Source organism: Pristiophorus japonicus, chromosome 19, assembly GCF_044704955.1.
Source record: "Pristiophorus japonicus isolate sPriJap1 chromosome 19, sPriJap1.hap1, whole genome shotgun sequence".
Taxonomy (NCBI): Eukaryota; Metazoa; Chordata; class Chondrichthyes; family Pristiophoridae; genus Pristiophorus; species Pristiophorus japonicus.
The window spans coordinates 99,599,368-99,622,622 of record NC_091995.1 but is presented as its reverse complement, the minus strand read 5'-3'; the positions used below and the strand labels follow the sequence as shown (position 1 = coordinate 99,622,622).

Here is a 23,255-nt window from a genome sequence, read left to right as displayed (position 1 = left end):
ACGTAGCAAATACTGTGTTGGACAACATTAATATTCCTCTGTTCATAATGAAGGTCTTGCTCTCAAACCTCGACACCTGCAAAGTAGTGGGCAGCATTGTCTAGGAGTTTTGCATCTTGCTCCATACCAACTTTAGAAGAGCTTTGAGAATGTGCTCCCTGCAGGTGAGAAGGCTTGGATTTGAATCCCAACGTTAATTCACATTTACACCTGGGTTTTCTTTAGGTAGCAAGTAGTGAATTGCCTCTCCTCGCCTCTCCTGAAGATATTGATTCTTGATTGAGCTACACTGCCACAGGCAATGGTTGCCCTTTGGTACATCACCTGAACGACCATTTTGTGAGATGAGGATGTATGTTGGGGACAATGGAAGACATCACAGTCAGTCTCAAACTTATTGTACACCCCCACATACGTACTTTATAGTGAGAGTTAGTTAGTCGAGATCAGGAGTAGGAATCCAAGCTGACTTCCCACCTCCACCCCGATCTGCAGCCTCAGGCTCTGAGGCCAATTGTCGAACCCCAACTGGACTGCAGCGGTTCAAGAAGGCGGCTCACCACCACCTTCTCAAGAAGCAGTTAGGGATGGACAATAAATGCCGGCCTTGCCAGCGACACCCACATCCCAGAAATTAATAAAACAAATGCCCTGATTAGCTAGCTGAGCATAGAACGGATCAAACATTCTGGTCTGTATGACTTGGTTACATACCCCCATTACCATCGGGAAACAGTTAAACACTTTTATGCAATACAGATGATGTCTGCAGGTTATGTAATTATATTGTGATTTGGGACATTCCATGCTCTCTTCAGACTATTCATGGCGATAGTGTGGTCAGTGCCGAGTGCGTAGGTAGCAATGTAGGGCGCTGTTTCCATACAAAATATTCACGTGGTATTGAAGAATTAACATAGTAGCAATGGCTGGTGGGAAGGCTGTTATAGTTCAGACAAAAGGTCATTGATCTGAAACATTAACTCTGTTTCTCTCTCTCTCGATGCTGCCCAGCCCCAAGTATTTCCAGTATTTTCTCTTTGTTTCAGATTTCCAGCATCCACAGTATTTTGCTTTTGCAGACGGTTGTAGTTTATTGATTAACAGTTAGGTACATCAAAGAGTTGTGGAGCTGTGTGAGCTTTTGTATTTACATAAGTTTTATATAAGCAATTTATGGAACTCTTGTCTGATAAACCTACTGAAAAGGCTGTAGTACCCAGATCTTTTTAAAATTGGGGTGTGGTGAATTTTGTTGTAGCAAACTGTGTGGAAAGCTTGAATCCACAGGGATTGCATGGAACACGTTTACCATATTCCCACAGGTTTCAGCACCTTGCTGAGGGAAGGGGAGAATCGTGTGTGTGTTTGTGTTTGAGAGGCAGCGATTACATCCAGACACAGTTGCAACTGTAGGAACTTACTTTAATCAATGATTCAAATTGAGTTTTTCTTGTGTTGTGACAAATACTATCGCCATAAGCTGTGCCGTGAGTCAAACTTGTTTGCAGGTCACTTTCTGTGCTTCTATATTTAAAATAAACTCAAGTTCTTTATGTGGTGTTCTGATTGAGCTCCAAAGAGTACTTGTCTGGATAATGTTTGATAATTTTCCAGGAAGTATGTTTTTTCCCCCCTGGATGGTTTTAAACTCAAGAGTAGCTTGTCATGTTAAATACATCACACCATAGGCCTGCCTCCGCTGCGTCTATTTATAATGTGTTGTCACTGCTGACTCCATACTGAGTCGGGGACTGGTGAGGACTTGGACTAATTATATCCCAGAATCCATACGTAGTTCGTTTTAATTGAAGCTTAGCTGGACATTTACTGTGAATTTTTTGGATTAGGTGGATGTAACTGCAGTGTGATGAATTAACTTAATCCACGTTCCATAGCTGATCCTGACTCTTTGATACATTTATATTGTGGGCAAATTATAAGCACATTCCAGAACGTCTGAAATTTTGCCTCCTGTTAGTTCAATAAAGATTTTGGTAAATTGATCAGAAGAGTAACCAGTGCAGTCGTTGCACGATACGTGATTCAGCTGGTAGTCATTACCTGCAATACTTGAGATTGATTCAACTAATGTAAAGACCATGTGGCGCTGGAATTTCTGGTCTGCAAACCAGATTCCTTAATTGCAAACAGAACAGTAGCTTTGGAATATCAGAGACTGACAAAAATGTATGTGTTTCAGTCGACCAAGTTTTATAGTAAATTTAGTTATGCGCCATTTTACATTCACCGTCTTCATATAAATATGAAGGTCTCCTCTTCAGGTGTGCAAAACAAAAATCACCCTTCTATCGAGTGAAAGATAACCTTTGTGTTCAGGCCAGTTACTGTCTTATACTAGATAGAAATTCTTAACCATTCAAGGATTTTGGATTTAAAAGTTTAGTAATGTGAAGTGTTTTGTGCGCCATCCCTTGTTAAACCAGAAATAATTATAATTGTGACTTTAGAAATGTATTTACTTGTGAGCTGACCAGGGATCGAATATATTTTGTACAAGTGATGATTATCGATATGTTTAGAAGCGTGCGCACATAGCAAATCAGTAAGGCTGATAATTGGAATTTGAGAGATTTTAGGTAACTACGTGTATGTACAGGAACATACGGATGTATTTTACCTCCAGGCAAACACGATTTGCTTCCATTGTTTTTGCAGGAACTGCTGAGCATTTCAGTGGAAGGTAGGGTGAATTGGAGACCTAGTTGCAGTCCTGCAGTATGCAAATTAAACTTGTGCCTCTTTTGCATGCGATACTGAGAGTATTTTTGGGTCCAAGGTTATGTCCTTAGTATGTAATTAACCACGGTGGAGTACTTTTAAGGGAAAGGTTTGGCAGGTACGGGGGCCTGCTGCAGTAAATCTTTGACTGGAATTCTGTTTGCTGAAGTATGCAGGATAGTCCATCGATCGCTCCTGCTCAGCGCTACTTCCAGCACAACTGCACAAACTGAGTTGCCAAATGAATCAAGTACTTTTTTTCCAAAGAATGATGTGAGCAATAAACACAGCTACTTTCAGTCCAAATTAGGGATTTGCATTTGCCAACATGTCAGACTCGAGTTGCTGTAGTGATTGCAAAAAAGCCACGTGGGCAAAAGGTACCTACATATATTTCAGTAGCTTTTTTTTTTAAATACAAGGCTGTCAAGCTCGAGAAGCCAGACCTGATTTATCACGTGGGAAATGGCCGATGCCCGTCGGGCCCTGGTGGAGGGTAATGTGAGGGGAGAGAGAGCTCATTGAGCGGAGATACTTCACCACAGGGAAGGGAAAGACAATTTCATCCAACTTTATTGTGCAATTCCCAGTGGCTTGCACACAAACCTGAAAATGGGTTGGTTACTTCCCCAGTCAACCATGTCATTGGGGAAGCTGGAGTTTTTGTTATACATAAACTGAATTTAGTGAACAGTTAATGAATCTGACTAAAGAAAGTAAAAATTTGCATTTACATATTGCACTTCACTACCTCAGAATGTCTGAGTACTTTGCTGCCAATGAAATATTGTTGGAGTTGTCACTGTTGTTAATATAAGATGGCAGCCAATGTACAGACAGTAAGATCCCACAAACAGCAATGAGATAAATGAGCAGATAATGTGCTTTTGGTTGACGACACTGGAGAAATTTACTGAAGGTTACAGATCTGGTGGATGTTCTCTACCTGGATTTCAGCAAGGTATTTGCTACTGTCCTGTGTAATTGACTGATTCACAAGGTGCATCCTCATGTGATGGATAGTTGGACAGATGTGTTACTGAAAGGCAAACAGCACAGGATGGTGGGGAGGTGTCGGAGGTGAATAGGAACAGGAGTAGGCCATTCAGTCCAACAAGCCTGTTCACCAGTGTTCAACTCTTGCCCTTGCTAATCATGATGACTTTGTTTTAGTTCTTATGATTTGGGTGACACTAATAGGGCTTCAATTTATTGCCCAGCGCTAGTTGTGGGCCGCCTTGCTTAATAGTTGCTCGGCCACTTCAGAGCGCAGTATGAGTCAGCCATGTAATGTAGACTAAAGCCATGAGTAGGCTGGACCAGGTGGAAGTGTCAGGCACCTTACCGTGGAAGCTTTCAGAGCCATTTCTTCTGGTGCTAACTTACAAATTAATTAAATTCCATGTGACTAAATTTTCCTTGGTAAGATTTGAACTCCCGATCTCTGGATTCTGGTTGACTGCCATAATTACTACACCACCTGGTATGGGCTGAACTATATAGATTATGACTATACCAGGCTTGATATTCTAGCCCAGGACTCGGGAGACGATGGCAGTGTTGGGCTAAAATTGGCGCCTCCCCCGGAGAGGGAAAACGCGTTTCGTGTTCAAGGTCTTGATTGGTAGCCAGTGAATGCTGCTGTGATTGCAGTTGACAACAAAATCAAATGAGACGAGGTACCCCCACGGTTGAATAACCTGCTGGAACTTGCATGAAGAATGATCATTTGAATGAAATGCATGAAGGCAGCCTGGACTAGGTGACCTGTATCCTACCAGTCATCGTGGTGGTTGGATTAGTGAGCCCAGTGACCTGTGTCCCACCATGAGTCATTGTCTTCAGGAGAAGGAGGACAAGGAAAGAAAATTAGGAGTGGGTTAGAAAAATCATACACCGGTTTAAAAGCAACTCTCTACGGTCATTTAATTAACCATGGCAACAGAAGTGAGTTGTTGGGCTCTTTGCAGAGAATCTTAATGAATCTCTGTCCTCACCCGCCCACCCAAATCTGCAAAAAATCAGTGCATCATCATCGTCATCATCATCAACAGTCACTCGAAATCGAGGAAGACTTGCTTCTACTCTAAAAGTGAGTTCTCAGGTGACTGTATACTCCAATACGAGAATGACAGTCTCTGTCACAGGTGAGACATGGAACCATAGAAAATAGATGCAGGAGTAGGCCATTCGGTCCTTCGAGCCTGAACCACCATTCAATATGATCATGGCTGATCATACAACTTCAGTACCCTGCTCCTGCCTTCTCTCCCACCCCTTGATCCCTTTAGCCGTAAGGGCCACATCTAACTTCCTTTTGAAGATATCCAACAAACTGGACTCAACAACTTTCTGTGGTAGAGAATTCCACAGGTTCACAATTCTCTGGGTGAAAATGTTTCTCTTCCTCTCGGTCCTATCCTTATCCTTAGACTGTGACCTCTGGTTCTGGACTTCCCCAACATCGGGAACATTCTTCCTGCATCTAACCTGTCCAATCCCGTCAGAATTTTATATGCTTCTATGAAATCCCCTCTCATTCTTCTAAATTCCAATGAATATAAGGCTAGTCGATCCAGTCTTTTTTCATGTCAGTCCTGTCATCCCAGGAATCAGTTTGGTGAACCTTCGCTGTACTCCCTCAATAGCAAGAATGTTCTTCCTCAGATTAGGAGACCAGAACTGCACACAATACTCAATGTGTGGTCTCAAGGCCCCGTACAACTGCAGCAAGACCTCCCTGCTCCTACACTCAAATTCCCTCGCTATGAAGGACAACATACCATTTGCTTTCTTCACCGCCTGCTGTACCTGCATGCCAACTTTCAATGACTGATGTACCATGACACCCAGGTCTCATTGCACCTCCCCTTTTCCTAATCTGTCACCATTCAGATAATCTGCCTTCCTGTTTTTGCCACCAAAGTGGATAACCTCACACTTATCCACATTATACTGAATCTGCCATGCATTTGCCCACTCACCTAACCTGTCCAAGTCACCTTGCAGCCTCTTAGCATCCTCCTCACAGCTCACACTGCCACCCAGCTTAGTGTCATCTGCAAATTTGGAGATATTACCTTCAATTCATTCGTCTAAATCATTAGTATATATTGTAAGTAGCTGGGGTCCCAGCACTGAACCTTGCGGTACCCCACTAGTCACTGCCTGCCATTCTGAAAAGGACCCATCTATTCCCACTCTTCGCTTCCTGTCTGCCAACCAGTTCTCTATTCACGTCAATACATTGCCCCCAATCCCATGTGCCTCAATTTTGCACACTAATCTCTTGTGTGGGACCTAGTCAAAAGCCTTTTGAAAGTCCAAATATACCACATCCACTGGTTCGCCCTTATCCACTCTACGTTACATCCTCAAAAAATTCTAGAAGATTTGTCGAGCATGATTTCCCTTTCATAAATCCATGCTGACTTAGATCGATCCTGTCACTGCATTCCAAATGCGCTGCTATTACATCTTTAATCATTGATTCCAGCATTTTTCCCACTACTGATGTCAGGCTAACCGGTCTATAATTCCCTGCTTTCTCTCCCTCTTTTAAAAAGTGGGGTTACATTAACTACCCTCTAATCCAAAGGAACTGATCCAGAGTCCTTGGAATGTTGGAAAATGACCACCAATGCATTAGGGCTACTTCCTTAAGTACTCTGGGATGCAGACTATCAGGCCCTGGGGATTTAACGGCCATCAATTTCCCTAACACCATTTCCTGACTAATAAGGAGTTTCCTCAGTTTCTCCTCCTTGCTATAAACCCTCAGTCCCCTAGTATTTTCGGGAGGTTATTTGTGTCTTCCTTTGTGAAAACAGAACCAAAGTATTTGTTCAATTGGCCTGCCATTTCCTTGTTCCCCATTATGAATTCACCTGATTCTGACTGCAAGGGACCTACATTAGTCTTCACTAATCTTTTTCTCTTCACACATCTATAGAAGCTTTTGCAGTCAGTTTTTATGTTCCCTGCAAGCTTCCTCTCATACTCTATTTTCCCCTCCTAATTAAACGCTTAGTCCTAGTCCTAGGGACAGACAGTGGTTGAAGGAAAGGGTGGGTGGGGAGTCTGGTTTGCCGCACGCTCCTTTGCTGTCTATGCTTGATTTCTGCGTGCTCTCGGCCACGAGACTTGAGGTGCTCAAAGCTCTCCCGGATGCTCTTCCTCCACTTAAGGCGTCTTGGGCCAGACATTCCCACGTTCCGGTGGGGATGTTGCACTTTATCAAGGAGGCTTTGAGGGTGTCCTTGAAACGTTTCCTCTGACTACCTGGGGCTCGCTTGCCGTGTAGGAGTTCCAAGTCGAGCACTTGCTGTGGGAGTCTTGTGTCGGGCATGCAGATGATATGGTTCACCCAACGAAGCTGGTCAAATGTGGTCAGTGCTTTGATGCTGGGGATGTTGGCCTGAGCAAGAACACTGACGTTGATGCGTCTATCCTCCCAATGGATTTTCAGGATCTTGCGGAATGCAGCGCTGGCGGTATTTCTCCAGCGCTTTGAGGTGTCTACTGAATATGGTCCATGTCTCTGAGTCATATAGGAGGGCGGGTATCACTACTGCCCTGTAGGCAATAAGCTTGGTGCCAGATTTGAGGTCCTGGTCTTCAAACACTCTTCCTCAGGCGACCGAAGGCTGCACTGGCACACTGGAGGCCGTGTTGTGCCTCCTTGCAAGTAGTCGGCTCCCGAGGTATGGAAAATGGTCCACATTGTCCAAGGCCGCACCGTGGATTTTGATGACCGAGTGGCAGTGCTGTTTGGCGGGGTCAGGTTGGTGGAGGACCTTTGTCTTACGGCTGTTTAGTGTAAGGCCCATGCTTTCGTACATTTCGGTGAAGTTGTTGACGATGGCTTGGAGTTCGGCCTCTGGATGTGCGCAGACGCAAGCGTCGTCTACGTACTGTAGTTCGATGACGGAGGATGGGACGGTCTTGGATCTAGTCTGGAGGCGATGAAGGTTGAACAGGTTCCCATTGGTTCTATAGTTTAGTTCCACTCCAGCGGGGAGCTTGTTGAGAGCGAGGAAGATTGGGAAGAGCATTGGTGCGATGACGCAGCTCTGATTGACCCCGGTCTGGGCGTGGATTGGGTCTGGAAACATCAGTGCATTGAGAGACTTGCAGCAGTTTCATTCCCTCATTGCTCTTCTGTTTGTGGACCACTGTGCAAACTGATTCTAGTACGTCATGAAGTAATCCTCAAACGTTGATATGTCAGGAACAGAGAGTTGTGATTTGAAGATAAAGAGTTCAATCTGCACTAACTTTGATTTTTAAAGATTGGAATTTGTTCTTTTGCTCTCTCTCGCTCGCGCGCGCTCTCTCTCTCTCTCGCCGCCGTCACGCTCTCGCCCTCGCTCTGACATTTGGTCATTCTGTATTGAAAGCTGTGAAGTAAATTGCTCGCTCGTGGTCTGTACTAGTTTGGGTGATCTTGTGCAGTCAGTGAATATTCACTTCCCAAACTGATGGTTATCGGGTCAATGCTCAGGGCAGTCAATGAGTATCAGCCATTATTAATTGAGTGCTTTGTAACTGTAAGATGCCACCTTGCTGTGGAAGGAAAACTGTTTCTGCTCGCCCTATTGGGAACCTGTATCTAGTCATCATCATAGGCAGTCCCTCGAACCGAGGATGATTTGCTTCCACATCAAAAAGTTCACAGGTGTTTCAATGATGGACCTAAAATTCCAAGTCCGAACTAAATCTTGAAGGGTGGAAGATGCCTGTACTTGGATTTTTTTTAACATGTGGTGACCGTTGCACACCAGCTACCACACGAGCTTGACAGAGCTAGGTCTTGGTCCAGTAGCAAGGATTAACCAGGACGACTGGAGACCTGCTCTGCTGCACGGACCTAGTTCGCACACATATCGCAGTGTGGGCTGGCCCGTGCTGCCCCTGGGCCCTCGCCTCTCCTGGGCCCCGATCACATCCCTCAAGTCTCTCGCCGCTCCTTTGCCCCGACCTCGCCGCTCCTGCTGTACCTGCCCACGCTCCAATCACGACCTGGACCTTGGTGACGTCCCTTTTCACTGCTGTTGTTCTCCTGCTCCAGCACGTGCTGCTCCCTGGAGTGGTGTGCTGCCACGCTGCTCCCTCCGCTCCCCGGCCTGCTCCGATGGTGCTCACTGGCTGGGGGCCGCACAGACTGCTGGGCTGGGCTGCCATGCTGTTCCTTCCACTCCCCGGCCTGCTCCGATGGTGCTCACTGGCTGGGGGCCGCACAGACTGCTGGGCTGGGCTGCCATGCTGTTCCTTCCACTCCCCGGCCTGCTCCAATGGTGCTCACTGGCTGGGGGCCGCACAGACTGCTGGGCTGGGCTGCCACGCTGCTCCCTCCACTCCCCGGCCTGCTCCGATGGTGCTCACTGTCTGGGGGCCGCACAGACTGCTGGGCTGGGCTGCCATGCTGTTCCTTCCACTCCCCGGCCTGCTCCAATGGTGTCCGTATCCAATATGCCGATATCGAGCAGCATTGGTTGTTTGGTTGATGGGTGGGAGGTGAGGAGGGGATGAACTCCATCCCAGACCATCATGGTTGAAGACTTTATGTAAGCGAATGAGAGACAATAGGTCAAACATTTACTTTCACTGTTAAAACTCTGATTTTCCTCATTAGTTTAAGTTGATTGAAGATAAAAGAGGATACAATATCACATTTTCTTTCTATTCTCTTACTAAAATCTTTGCATTTTTGGATTGTCGGTTTTTATTGCGGGCTTCAGTCAGGAAGTGACAGTATATTTGTGGTCCAGCAGTTAATAGGATTGCTGTTTTGGGTGAACAGATCCTGAACATTTATCTCTTCCATACAACATTAGAAGTAATTACAGTATTAAATCCGAGGCAGTGGATTACATTAGCAACGGGCAGGGGGATGATGCTGGTGTACAGGCAGCTGTTGTGGAGAGTGCTGATAGTGGCTCATCTGTTATCGCAGAAGTAGAAAATCCCTGGCACACAGCTAACCGACCGGGCTGGCTAACATATGCCATGCTGTGTGGAAAGATGAAGGCATTCTGTTTTTGATTCTGTATATAAATGATGTGCTATCCAGCGCCTTTTTTATTGTAACTATACAGAGTGATGGTAAACATAATTTCTCAGATAAACTGCCTGCTGGATTTTTCCATTTCTGCAGAACATCACTAATTATGACCAAGATAGAAATTCTCAGTTTGACAGAGAACTGGAACAAGCCTTTGCTGTTTCAAGATGAAAAAACGGAATTTGGATGATGCTGAGCACTTGAACATCAAATACGCGGAACCAGATATTGCAGGTCTAATCTCTGTTCAGGTCAGATCGTGATCTGAGCAGTGCAGATCAGAGGCTGTGGTGTCTTCCTGCAGGGAGGAAGGAAACTTGGAGACGAGGGTGGTACCTGACAATCCCAACACCTCCCAGTGGTGACTACAGAGGGCACTTCTGGTGGGCTGTGTTCCTGCCTGCTTGACAACGGATAATTCATAAGGGGGAAAAAAAGTCAAGTTTTGTCTGCTGTTCCACTAATTTATTTCTTACATTAGCCATGTGATGGGGTGTGACTGGATGCTAATGAGGACAGAAGGCATGATTGGTTCTGGTGATTATTAGAGCCATAGAAAACTCTGTAGTGGATTGGATGAGTATCGAAGTGGAGTGATCAATGCTTTGTAGACTGAAGGGTCACCCCAGTTGTCTAGTGCAAACAATGCTGACTGGATATTAGATAAGACTTGGACCTTATTATTTGTTTAAGACTTACTTATCTGATGCTGTACATGGGTCTTCATACAACGGATAGCCGGATTCCCCATAGCCCAACACATGGTTCAGCAACCTGGTTTGACTAGTGATGCTTGTGACAATGATGGGAAATTTTATCTTTAGTTTAATGTATTTTCAAGGAGTTGGAGATTAAAATGAAGGCTTGTAGATAGAAAATAGCGAGAGTCAGACTGAGAGAGATGAGTTACCTCGTTTTGTATTAGCTACGATAAAACTACTTTGGTAGCTGGGACAGTATTTTTACCTTGTGCCGGGGACCCAGGGGGAGCAGTCCCTGGTCGTGGAGGGGAAACGCTCAAGGCATTGTGGGGGGCGGGGTGGGGGGAGGAATCCCAATGTTTCCTTGTGGGGCCTTGAGAAATCTTGCTTCTCCTGGCCCACACGTTATCCTGTAAAATAAATTAAAATAACTCTCCTTACTGGACGACTTCTGGCCCTGCCTGTTGATCCCAGCAGGTGTGGCCTGGCAGGAAACCACCACTGCTCCCTCGATCTGGCTAAAATAGCAGATTGAGCCCTGATTACACCGTGTGAGCCCGGTCTGCATATTTGAAGAGGAATCTGTCGCCTTGGGGCAGGCGTCCTCGCCACCTGCGATGTAAAATTGCATTTGACCAGATAATGGTGACAGAGGAGTGATGAAGTCACAATCTCCATATTAACTGCCCCCCCCCCCCCCCACCTCCCTGTCCGGGGAAGTTGAAATTGACCTTCCCTGTGTCCATTCACTCCACCTTCCTGCAGTCCAACAGTTGCAACCTATGATGTGTTTCTCCTCAATACTTGCCCTGTTTGACCTTGAAGAAACACCTTCCTTCAGCAATTTGAATTTATCTGCTCTCATGTTGTTGAGAGAGTCTGTGGACCACCATGCAGACAACCCATTCACAAGGAAGCACTCCAATATAAATAGAGAACGTCGCTTGCACTAATGGAAGATGTTAAAACATTAGAAATCACTTAAAAAGTAAAATGGTTGCACCTCAATAGATGAGATGTTTTGAGATCATAATAAGGCAAGTGATTTCTTTGTCACTTCGATGAGGTATTTCTGTAACATCTTCCAGCTATACCTCTTCCCCCCCCCCGCCCCCCCACACAAAGTGAGCTGAACTTCATTCCACTGATTCTGGCCTCTTGTGCATCTCCCCTGCGCCCTTCACCATTGGCTGTTGTGCTTTCAGCCTCCTAAACCTCCCATGTTGTGGAGTTTCCTCACTCAATTCCCTCCCTCCTTACTCAATCCCCTCCCTCCTCACTCAATCCCCTCCCTCCTCACTCAGTCCCCTCCCTCCTCACTCAGTCCGCTCCCTCTTATCCTTTTCTGATCCTCCTCAAAATCCACTCCTTTATTCAAGCATTTGGTCACCCCACCTAATAGCTCCCCTTTGCCTTGGTGCCAATTTGGGTTTTTTATTCTTCTGTGAAGCGGCTTGGGATGTTTTTCTATGAAAAAGGCACACTTTAAATGCAAGTTGTTGACACAAATGTTATTAATTGTGTTTACATCAAGAAAGATGTGCATTTATAATAGTGCCTTTCTTGACCTCAGACCAAAGTGCTTTACAGCCAATGAAGTACTTTTGAAGTGTAGTCATTGTTGTAAAGTATTGCAATAACCATTGTGATTACCCTCGGAGAATGAGAATCATCTGAAATTCTGGGTGGTGTTTGTGTGGTGATGAAATCTTTCCCCCTCGGGGTTTAGTTTCATTTCAACACATTCAACACCCATTATAACTGGGATATCCCTCCATTGGTGTATTCCCATCTTTCTCATATGCTTAAATACAAGAACTTGGATTTATATAGTACCTTTTGCATCCTCAGGATGTCATAGCCAATGAATTGTCACAGGGCAGAGAGTGGAGAGCACCAGTTCAAACTGTCACAGGAGCATCCAGTCATGCCCCGGTAGCTACCCCCAAAGGAAGTGGAGTGTGGGAAATTGCACTCCGCTTCCATTCAGGGGTGGTATGGCCAATTCTGCGGCGGGAGCAGGACTTCCACACTGAGGAGTCAGAGGGAAGTTGAGGGGAGATGGGAGCGGGGGATGGAGGGGAGAGTGGTGGAGGTGGGGGAGCGGAGGGTTGGAGGGGCGGGCCTGGGGGCTCTGTGCCTCGGTGCGGGGAGTGTTCAGAGTGGGGTGGACGGGTTGACTGTGCAGATGGCGGTTGGTGGATGCGGTATGGTTGGCGTCGCGGGGGCGTGGCTCCGGGGTGGCCGGGACTGGGGGCTCGACATACGGGGGTGTTCGGCATTTGGGAAGGATTCTGACGGGGCGGGTTGGGTGCGGGGGGAGTGTTCCCGGTGTTGGGTGGGTCCGGAGCCGGGTGGGGGGGCAGGTGGGCGCTCTTGGGATGGGGGGTGGGCTGTTTGGGGCTGGGATTGGGAGTCACTTCTTTACTCGGGGAGTTCTAGGCCTGTGGGGTTCCCTGCCGCGGAGAGTTGTTGATGCCAGTTCATTGGATGTGTTCGGGAGGGAGTTGGATGTGGTCCTTGCGGCTGGGGGGGTCGGTGGGGTGTGGAGGGGGCGTGGTGAGGAGGTGCTGGGTGGGTGATCAGCCATGATCTTGTTGAATGGCGATGCAGGCTCGAAGGGCCGAATGGCCTACTCCTGCACCTGTTTTCTATGTTTCTATTACTTCTGAAGTACAATGAAAGTTGTTTTATAGGCAAAAGTGGCAGCTAATTTGTCAAAAAAGTGAGATGAAAGGAAGAAATAATTTGCATTTATATAGCAACTTTCACGACCTCAAGACATCTCAAATTGCGTTACAGCAGAAGTACTTTGAAGTGTCGTCACTGTTGTAATGTAGGAAAAAGCGGCAGCCAAATTGTGCACAGCAAGCTCCCACAAACAACACTAAGATAAATTTTGGCCAGGATACTGGGGAGAACTCCCCTGCTCCTCTTCAAATAGTGCCATGGGATCTTTTGAGTCCACCTGAGAGAACTGATGGTGCCTCATTTGAAAGACAGCATCTCCGACAGTGCTGCATTCCCTCAGTGGTGAACTGGCATGTCAGCCTGGATTTTGCACTCAAGATTCTGGAGTTGGGGCTTGAATCTACAACTTTCTGACTCGGGCGAGAGTGCTACCCACTGAGCCATAGCTGACACCCTTAATACCAGTTAATCTGTTTTGGGAGCAGTAGTTAAGGGTGAATGTTGGCTAGGATACTGTGACTACTTTCCCACTCTTCCTAATGGTATCTTTACCACCTGAACAGGCAATAGGGACGCTGAAGGGCTATGCCTCCAACAAATGCAGCATTCCCTCAGTATTGAACTGAAGTGTCTGTCTAGATTATGTGTTCAAGTTGGGTGAGAATATAGCTAACTGAGCCTGGGTTGTGGCATCAGTTCTCTAAGTAAGATATATTACTAGTGTATTGTAGTAAAGCCACTGATATCCTTGGGTAAGTGTAGCGCCAGTGAATTAGTGAAGTGACGCGCAAGATGCCAGGAGTCTGGCTCGATCAAGGAGTGTTTTGTGTCGATTGTTAGAGATGCAATTACTCTAGAAAATATTCACTTTGAGAAGAGTGCATACACATGAAAGGCATTTACATTGTTACATACGATAGTTGGTGTGACGGGTAATCAGGGCTATCCTCTGCAGCACAAATATAACTGGCACATTTTGTGTCCAGATAAGTGTTCTTTCTAATAGTGTGAAGATGTTTGATTAAAAAAGCAAAGGAGGAGTGGGAGGGGGGAGGAGGGGAGGAGATGGTATTTCCCACAATAATTTATTTTAAAAGTTGTGCCGATAATCAAATGTTATTTGCAATTTTTCTAATGTTTCAAGATAACAGAATCCTGTAGATTTAAAGCAAGTATTGGAGCAACAATAGGCATCGCAATCCCCAAGAATAAGTGATGTGCATATTGTACATGGTTACAGAAGGGTTAACTTGTCTGTTGCAATCCTGCCAGACTTCATCAATTGTGTTGTCTTGGCGAGCTGTGAGTGATAACTCCTCTCACTCATGCCGACACAAAGGAAAAAATTCAATAAGATTAGCTGTATTTTTTTTAAGTAGTTGCATCAGTAAAGACAACTTAATGTATAAAACTGATTGGAATGTCCTGTTGAAAGGCATTGGTGCAGCTTTCAAGCGGTATAAAAAGTGTTGCCTGTTTGAGCTAAAGTGGTAAGTGTGCACCTGTTTGTATCTATTACAGTGCAGGCACATTGCTTTTTTAAAAAGGCTTTTGGGTGGGGAAAGCAGATGCCTGGTCTACAAACAGAGCCAGTCTTTAGAGCCAGGATGTGAGGGTTAATCCACAGAAGTTTGATTGCAACAGCTGAAAACATGTTCGTGGGCACAGAGCCTCCCCTCCTCACATTACTGAAGGCCTACACTGTGCATCACAAATCCTTAAACAGCTGTTCACTATTGACAGATAGAGCAATTCACACACTCATCCCAGCCACACTGCCCTGCTTCTCTTAATTCGAGTGTCCTACAGCAACTTGTAAGCATGTTCAGTGTCTACTGTATGGAATATCCTTACCCTATGTTACAGGTGAGTACTGGCTTAGAAATCCACGCTTTTCACCGTCTGTTATTCTGGGGCTGGTGCTCCTCGGTATTTTCTTACAAATTGTCTTTGGATTTGATAGAGGTGTCTTCTGTGCTGCATTTCTCCGTCCCAACAATATAAAACAGTATAGGTTTGTAGGTTAGCAAAAACCACTGTTTAAGGTTCAAGAGCTTTCTGATTAAAATATGCTTCAATCTGCTGAGGTTATTTCTGTACTGCACTGCAGAGTTCTATACATCTTGAAGCAGTAGTACTGCCACTATTTCCATAGAGGGGAGGCTGTAGCATAGCATCTCAAACTCTCAATTCGAAGGGTTTCTTTGCATTGTTGCAGACCATTGTATTATCATTAGTTCCATATAGGGGAAGTTGTGAGACATCATTTCTAAACTTGGCATATTTAAAAATAACACTTCGTAATATTGATGCACAATTTGGAACAGATAGATTAGTTGCCATTGCTTGTAAACCACGGACAAATCCCAAGGAATTGACTTTTTCAGTAAAGAATATAAATTCGGCAGAGGGAATCTCTTAATTTGAGTCAACTTCTTGAGTACTTTTATATTATTTAGGAGCTCCCTGATGGCATACTTGGTAAATGCAACATTTTGTTCAACTCAACTTTACAACATAGGAAGGTCAAATATTTGCTCTGTGGTTTGTGTTGAGCTAGCTGGGCTAGGAAGAGAAGCTCCAATTGGTGCCTCCGAGGGAAAAATCTGCCATGGTTTCCGCTCCTCATTATTGTCCATTAACTGGTGCTGGAAGGTGTGCGTATGCAGACCCTGGGAGGAGGATAGGTTCAGTCTCAACAATTACATATCCTACTGCCATTCGCGGTCTAGTCTTGCATATGAAGAATGATCACTTGTGTAACAGCAACTGCAGTTCAGAAGTATTTAATTGGATGTAAAGCACTTTGAGATATGTTGAGGACATCATGGGGTGCTTTATAAATGCAAGTGCTTTCTTTTTCACTTGGGCGAGGTACTGGTGGGCTGGCACTGCCCATGAGACCATACCCAATGAATGAGTAGCTTCAGAAGTGGAGAAAGAGAAAGCAATAACAAAGGGATTTATTCTTTGCTCATCCTTTGGATACAGACTGAGCAAGGTGACGGGTGAGCTGTCTCGAGGCCTGATCTATAGCTAGATGTTAGGTGTTCAAATATAATTATTAGCGATGGAATTCTTTGGGGAAGAATGCTCCTCAGATAAATTAGGTTGATTCCCAAATTGGGAATTTGGTGTAACGATAAACATGGGTGTAAAACTACATCCTGCAAATCTCCGGACTGGTACATGATATCACTAGGCTGCCTTTGAGGTACTGTGACATTTCCACTGATGATGAAGAAACCAAATTAGAGATTTGTGTAAAACCATAATATATTTGCGGAATTTGAAAAATACATATTTATACCAAATGTGGAATTACAAAAGTGGTTTTTCCAACCAATATTCCTGCACTGTATACCTCTTTCACCCATTAACCCATCCTCCATCCTTGTGCTTCACCAATATTGTATCAATGTAGTGCCACCTTACATGGTGCAGGTTCTAATTCTGTTGTTTCACCTCCTTTCTGATCACAATCTTGAAACTTTGCACCTATACATCTGTTACCAAATAGCAAACATATCCCCACATAGGTTGGTAAATTGTACAGTAATTTGTAATGGGGTTGCATAAACCTCAGACTTACTGGAGTGAGGCAGAACTGCTTCAGTGTTCTGAACAAATAAAGATGGGAGTCATTTTTTAGAACATGTACTGTATTTGACGTGGCGGGGGGAGGGGGAGCAGATGGAGCTTGTTCAGAAATGCCATCTGAACTTTTAAGAGTTGATATGTAATTTTATTTGTTTTCTTCTGTGTATTTATTTTCGTTTCATTAAGTAAACTTCAAAGTATTGTGGTTTATTTCAAAATTGCAGCCCTTATTTTTTTTTAAATAGTAATGCTAATAATATCGTTAATCATGCTAATACAACTTTCTGCCTCGGCTGGAGTGATGGGCACAGATGGACAGGAATGTATAGCTGCAGGCTGCTCAGACAGGCCACGCTTAAAATAGTGGCACTGGCAAGGTAGCTGGAGTACTTTGCTGCATGAAATGTTACATCGGTTTTTTTAGTTATCTTAGTTTAGATGTCTTGTAACATTGTAATATAAATTTTGATTAAAACATAGAACTGTTAAGTGAATTTAACTGAATATTCCCTATTATAAATTTGTTACAAATCTGTATGAAATAAACACTGAATTTTATTCTCCAACAGATAGCTTTAGTAACTTACTCTTTAATGTGTCAGCACTGACTAGTGCACCCAATGGGTTATTTCAATTTCCCTTGTACTGAAAAGGGCTGCACCACAAGTGAGTTCTCTTAAATATGGCACTTAAATATGCTCATCCTGGCAAGATTACACTTGCCCTTGCAGAGGTGTTTAAGTTCTATCAAAACCCTGGGCATGTGAGCAATGTCACTTTTGCAGGTACCTGCTTGTGTTTGCACGGTAGTGTTCATGAGTTTTGGAGAAAACAGGAATGTCTTGTGCAGTCTGCTTCACCTGGCTGCAGGTGCTGCAGTCTTAAGTGTGGTCAAAGTGACACCAATAAGTAGGGCAGTTTCATCGTGCGTGTTGTAGGTCTCAAGTCATGACGCACATTGGGTTCTGGGCACTATATCGACTTTAGCTGGTACACGGAGGCTAACGCCATTGCTCTGATCTTGAGCTATCTACTTGAGTGTTTCTTGCTGGATGTGAAGTGCAGATTGACTGCTTAAAACTCGGAAATGTGCAGCAAAATCACACCGCTGCCGGTGTAAATTTGGGACAAAAGTCCTACTGTTTTAATAGTATGAAATGCACCAGGTGACTGATCTTGGCCAAGATGTAAAGATAGATTGATCTTATCCTTTGTATTGCAAATCCCATTGGCTAGCTAAAGAGCAGCAGTGGCCAAAGCGGAATCTTTCTGTCAGAGAATGATGTGTTAAGGTGATTTATCTTGACAATTTTTTTAAGATCTGTTTTGCATGAACATTCACTCTTCGAACACTTTTTCAATGTATTACATAAGGCTGTGATATCTGGCCCTACATGGTAAATTACGTCTAGCTCTGCTCCTGGCTCTTAAGATTAGACGGGAGATTTCAGTGCTGTATGCAATATATTAGCCAGATGCAGCACAGTATAATATTTAAATATGTTGAAGAACTTTATTTACATGTAAGATAATCTGAAGGGGGTACGGTAGCATACAGTGGTTGTTACTGGACCAGTAATCCAGAGGCCTGGACTAATGATCCGGAGACGTGAGTTCAAATTCCACCATGGCAGCTGGGGAATTTAAATTCAGTTCATTAAATAAATCTGGAATTTCAAAAACTGGTGTCATGAAACTGGTGACCATGAAACTACCAGATTGTCATAAAATCCCATCTAATTCACTAATGTCCTTTAGGGAAGGCAATCTGCTGCCCTTACCCGGTCTGGCCTATATGTGACTCCAGTCCCAAAGCAATGTGGTTGACTCTTAATTGTCCTCTTTGAAGTTCAAGAAGGCAGCTCACCACTCTCCATCACCACCAATAAATGCCAGCCTTGCCAGCGATGCCCACATCCCATGAACTAATTTAAAAAAAAATTAAATCTGAAGCTGTGAGTGTTTAGGGAAAAGTGGCCCTTCAGAGGACAGACCAAGTGCAAAAGGAGAACCTGGCCCTCAACCTTCTCTGGATTATGTGTTGCTGGGGTAGGAAGAGAACAGTTAGTCAGGGTGCAAACTCTTGATAGCCATCTGGTAACCACTGAAGGATAAGAACAGGTTTGAGACTCCGTTATGCATTCCATAGTTGAATAGCCAACTAATTTTTTTTTTCGTTGCCAATCTTTCCAATTCTTTGTCAAATCACAAACGCCAGAGGTCACCTTGCACACATCAAGGATCACTCTGCACCAATGCTCTTAGCCAAAAGGCCTAGAGCCACTGCACCGTTCCTGGAAGTACTGCAATACCAGGTTCGTGCCATGGAGGTGGATGGGTCAGGCCCCCCACACACCTCCGTGGAGGTGGATGGGTCAAGCCACCCCACCCACCTCCTATTTCCAAAAAGCATAGGAGAATCACCTTCCTGATCCAGGGAGAACCACGTTGGGGTCATGGTTACTCCCCTGTCAGGTCAGTTACGCATGATCTTAGCCAAAAGGGGAGAAGTTGAATAGCCAACTAATGCTCCGTGTCGAGACTCGTACCTAAAGAATTGGCTGCTTGGGCAAGGTGCCTGAAGGCTGCCAATGTCACTGAAGCAGTCCCACAAGCAAGAGTCAGTGTCATCAGTAAAGGAGTGATGATGAACTACTGCAAGATGCTGGTGCTGTGTTTTCATGTTCAAATTTGGTTAATCTAATGGCGGCTTGAATACCAAGTGAAATAATTCTACCTGGTTTGGAGAACACTAGCTTGATAATCCTACTGGTGCTAAGTCTTGGATAATAGTATTGGTAACTGTACTGCTTTATAATTATCTTTTATACCAAGTGTCAGCTTGGCTTAATTGGTCGCATTCTGTCCGAGTCTGAGTTTCAAGGTCCACTCCCATGTGGTACTGAGGCTTCACTTGTCTTGTCCAGTGGTTCAGTTGCAGGTTAATAAAAATCCCATGTTGTTACTTGAAGAATAGGGCGTTCTCTTGGTCTCCTAGCCAACGTTTCTTAATCAAAAACAAATTACCTGGTCATTTATCTTCCTTTTGTGGAATAGAAACATAGAAAATAGGTGCAGGAGTAGGTCATTTGGTCCCTCGAGCCTGCAACACCATTCAATAAGATCATGGCTGATCATTCACCTCAGTACCCGTTTCCTGCTTTCTCTCCATACCCCTTGAACTCTTTAGCTGTAAGGGCTATATCTAACTCCCTCTTGAATATATCCAATGAACTGGCATCAACAACTCTGTGGTAATAAATTCCACAGGTTAACAACTCTGAGTGAAGAAGTTTCTCCTCATCAGTCCTAAATGGCTTACCCCTTATCCTTAGACTATGTCCCTTGGTTCTGGACTTCCCCAACATTGGGAGCATTCTTCCAGTCCGAATTTTATATGTTTCTATGAGATCCCCCCTCATCCTTCTAAACTCCAGTGAATACAGGCCTAGTCGATCCAGCCTCTCCTCATATGTCAGTCCTGCCATCCCAGGAATCAGTCTGGTGAACCTTCGCTGCACTCCCTCAATAGCAAGAACTTCCTTCCTCAGATTAGGAGACCAAAACTGAACACAATATTCCAGGTGAGGCCTTGCTAAGGCCCTGTACAACAGCAGTAAGACCTCCCTGCTCCTATATTCAAATCCCCTAGCTATGAAGGCCAACATATCATTTCCCTTCTTCACCGCCTGCTGTACCTGCATGCCAACTTTCAATGACTGATGTACCATGACACCCAGGTCTCATTGCACCTCCCCCTTTTCCTAATCTGCCGCCATTCAGATAATCTGCCTTCGTGTTTTTGCCACCAAAGTGGATAACCTCACATTTATCCACATTATACTGCATCTGCCACGCGTTTGCCCACTCACCTAACCTGTCCAAGTCACCCTGCAGCCTTTTAGCCTCCTCCTCACAGCTCACATCGCCACCCAGCTTAGTGTCATCTGCAAACTTGGAGATAGTACACTCAATTTCCTCATCTAAATCATTGATGTATATTGTAAATAACTGGGGTCCCAGCACTGAGCCCTGCGGCACTCCACTAGTCACTGCCTGCCATTCTGAAAAGGACCCGTTTATCCCGACTCTCTGCTTCCTGCCTGCCAACCAGTTCTCTATCCACGTCAGTACATTACCCCCAATACCATGTGCTTTAATTTGCACATCAATCTCTTGTGTGGGACCTTGTCAAAAACCTTTTGAAAGTCCAAATACACCACATCCACTGGTTCTCCCTTGTCCACTCTACCAGTTACATTCTCAAAAAATTCTTGAAGATTTGTCAAGCAGGATTTCATAAATCCATGCTGACTTGGACCGATCCCGTCACTGCTTTCCAAATGTGCTGTTCTTTCATCCTTAATAATTGATGCCAACATTTTCCCCACTACTGATGTTAGGTTAACCGGTCTACAATTACCCGCTTTCTCTCTCCCTCCCTTTTTAAAAAGTGGTGTTGCATTAGCTACCCTCCAGTCCATAGGAACTGATCCAGAGTCGATAGACTGTTGGAAAATGATCACCAATGCATCCACTATTTCTAGGGCCACTTCCTTAAGTACTCTGAAATACAGACTATCAGGCCATGGGGATTTATCGGCCTTCAATCCCATCAATTTCCCTAACACAATTTGCTGTGCAAATTTCCCTAACACTATTTGCTGTGCAAAAATAGACTGTTGCTTCTAGCTATGTAACAGTGACTGCTCTTAATTTCAATGTGATGTGCTTTGAGTAGTTTCTCAAAGGTGTGCTATAAATGCACGTTTTATTTTCTTATGCTACAATTTCCATTACCATTGGGTTGTACCATATGTTGTATCATTTCTGCTACACTTACTGTGCCTGTCATGTAAACAGAAGAAAACCCAAAATAATTTTTTTAATGTATTCCTTCTGAAGAACAAATAGCTAGTAGTGAAATTAAGGCTACAGTTCAGTCTTCGGAGTTCTACTGATGGTCATAAATGGCTCAGGTTTTTTTTTAGGTAGTTGGCAACCTCAACAAATGGCCTTTATTTGCATTGTTCTCTCATAAGGAATGCACAGCAAGAAATTTCCTCTTTTTCAAGCGTTACACTAACTTTCCCACCTTATGAGATTTCCATCTTCCCCTTAACCAAATGTGTATTCTCTTTTTCAACTACGCCATTTGACTGCTTAATAATCTGTAATACATACAGGTTTTGTGTTATGAAATATCTGCAGTTGTTTCCTAAATATTATAAAGCAAAATTGTAAAAATATGGTGGTTCTCTTGACAACTCAGCAAGTCTATACAGACCAGGAACGTCCCAGCTTAGATGCCTAGTCACACATGATGCCTTTTGTGAATGTGACCTTGGTGTATTTCCTCTCCTCGATCTCTCGGCAGCTTTTGATGCGATTGACCATCGACGCCTCTCCTCTGTTGTCCATCTCGGTTGAGACTGCCCAAAGTCGGTTCCAATCTTCTTCTTAGGCAGTCCTTCAGAGTCGAGGATGACACTAAAAATGAGTTCTCAGATGACTGTACAGTCCAATGTGGGACCGACAGTCTCTGTCACAGGTGGGGCAGACAGTGGTTGGAGGAACGGGAAGTTGGGGTGCCTGGGTTGCCGCACGCTCTTTCCACTATCAACGCTTGGCTTCAGCTTGCTCTCGGCAAAGAGACTTGGTGTTCAGCGCCTTCCCGGATGCTTTTGCTCCACTTCGGATGGTCTTGGGCTAGGGATTCCCAGGTGTCTGTGGGGATGTTGCACTTTTTCATGGAGGCTTTGAGGATGTCCTTGAAGCGTTTCCTCTGCCCACCTGGGGCTCGCTTGCCGTGTTGGAGCTCCGAGTAGAGCACTTGTTTTGGGAGTCTCGTGTCAGGCATGCGGATGATGTGGCCCGCCCAGCAGAGCTGATCGAACATGCTCAATGCTTCGAATCTGGGGATGTTGGCCTGAGAGAGAACATTGATGTTGGTGCGCCTCTTGCGGAGGCAACATTGGTGGTGATACTTCAGTGTTTTGAGGTGCATGTTGTACATAGCCCATGTGTCTGAGCCACGTAGGAGGGTGGGTATCACTACTGCTCTGTAGACCATGAGCTTGGTGCTGGGTTTGAGGTCTTGGTTAAAACACTATCTTCCTCAGGTGACTAAAGGATGCGCTGGCACACTGAAGGCGGTGTGGGACCTCGTCGTCGATGTCTGCCCTTGTTGACAGTAGGCTCCCGAGGTATGGAAAATGGTCCACGGTGTCCAAGGCCTCATCGTAGATTTTGATAACCGGGGGGGGCAGTACTGTGTGGCGGGGGCAGGTTGGTCGAGGACCTTTGTCTTGTAGATATTTAGTGTAAGGCACATGATCTTGTACGCCTCGGTGAATGGCTTGGAGTTCAGCCGCCGACTGTGCAGATGCATGCGCTGTCTGCGTTACTGTAATTCGATGACGGAGGATGGGGCAACCTTGGATCTGGCCTAGCGGCGG

General features: G+C 44.9%; 1 protein-coding gene across 14 annotated transcripts in view; it reads left to right on the top strand.

Annotated features, from left to right (window-relative positions):
- Positions 1-23,255, top strand: part of LOC139230104 (RNA binding protein fox-1 homolog 1-like) — a 342,858-nt gene that overhangs the window by 217,049 nt on the left and 102,554 nt on the right. The window contains exon 1 of one of the 14 annotated variants that reach the window (XM_070861934.1): positions 15,031-15,063. The exons of the other annotated variants lie outside the window; for them this stretch is intronic. Coding sequence (XP_070718035.1) covers positions 15,037-15,063 — 27 coding nt within the window. The 5' untranslated portion in view covers positions 15,031-15,036. Of the gene's footprint in view, positions 1-15,030; positions 15,064-23,255 lie in introns of those variants that run through there. 14 annotated transcript variants of the gene reach the window in all.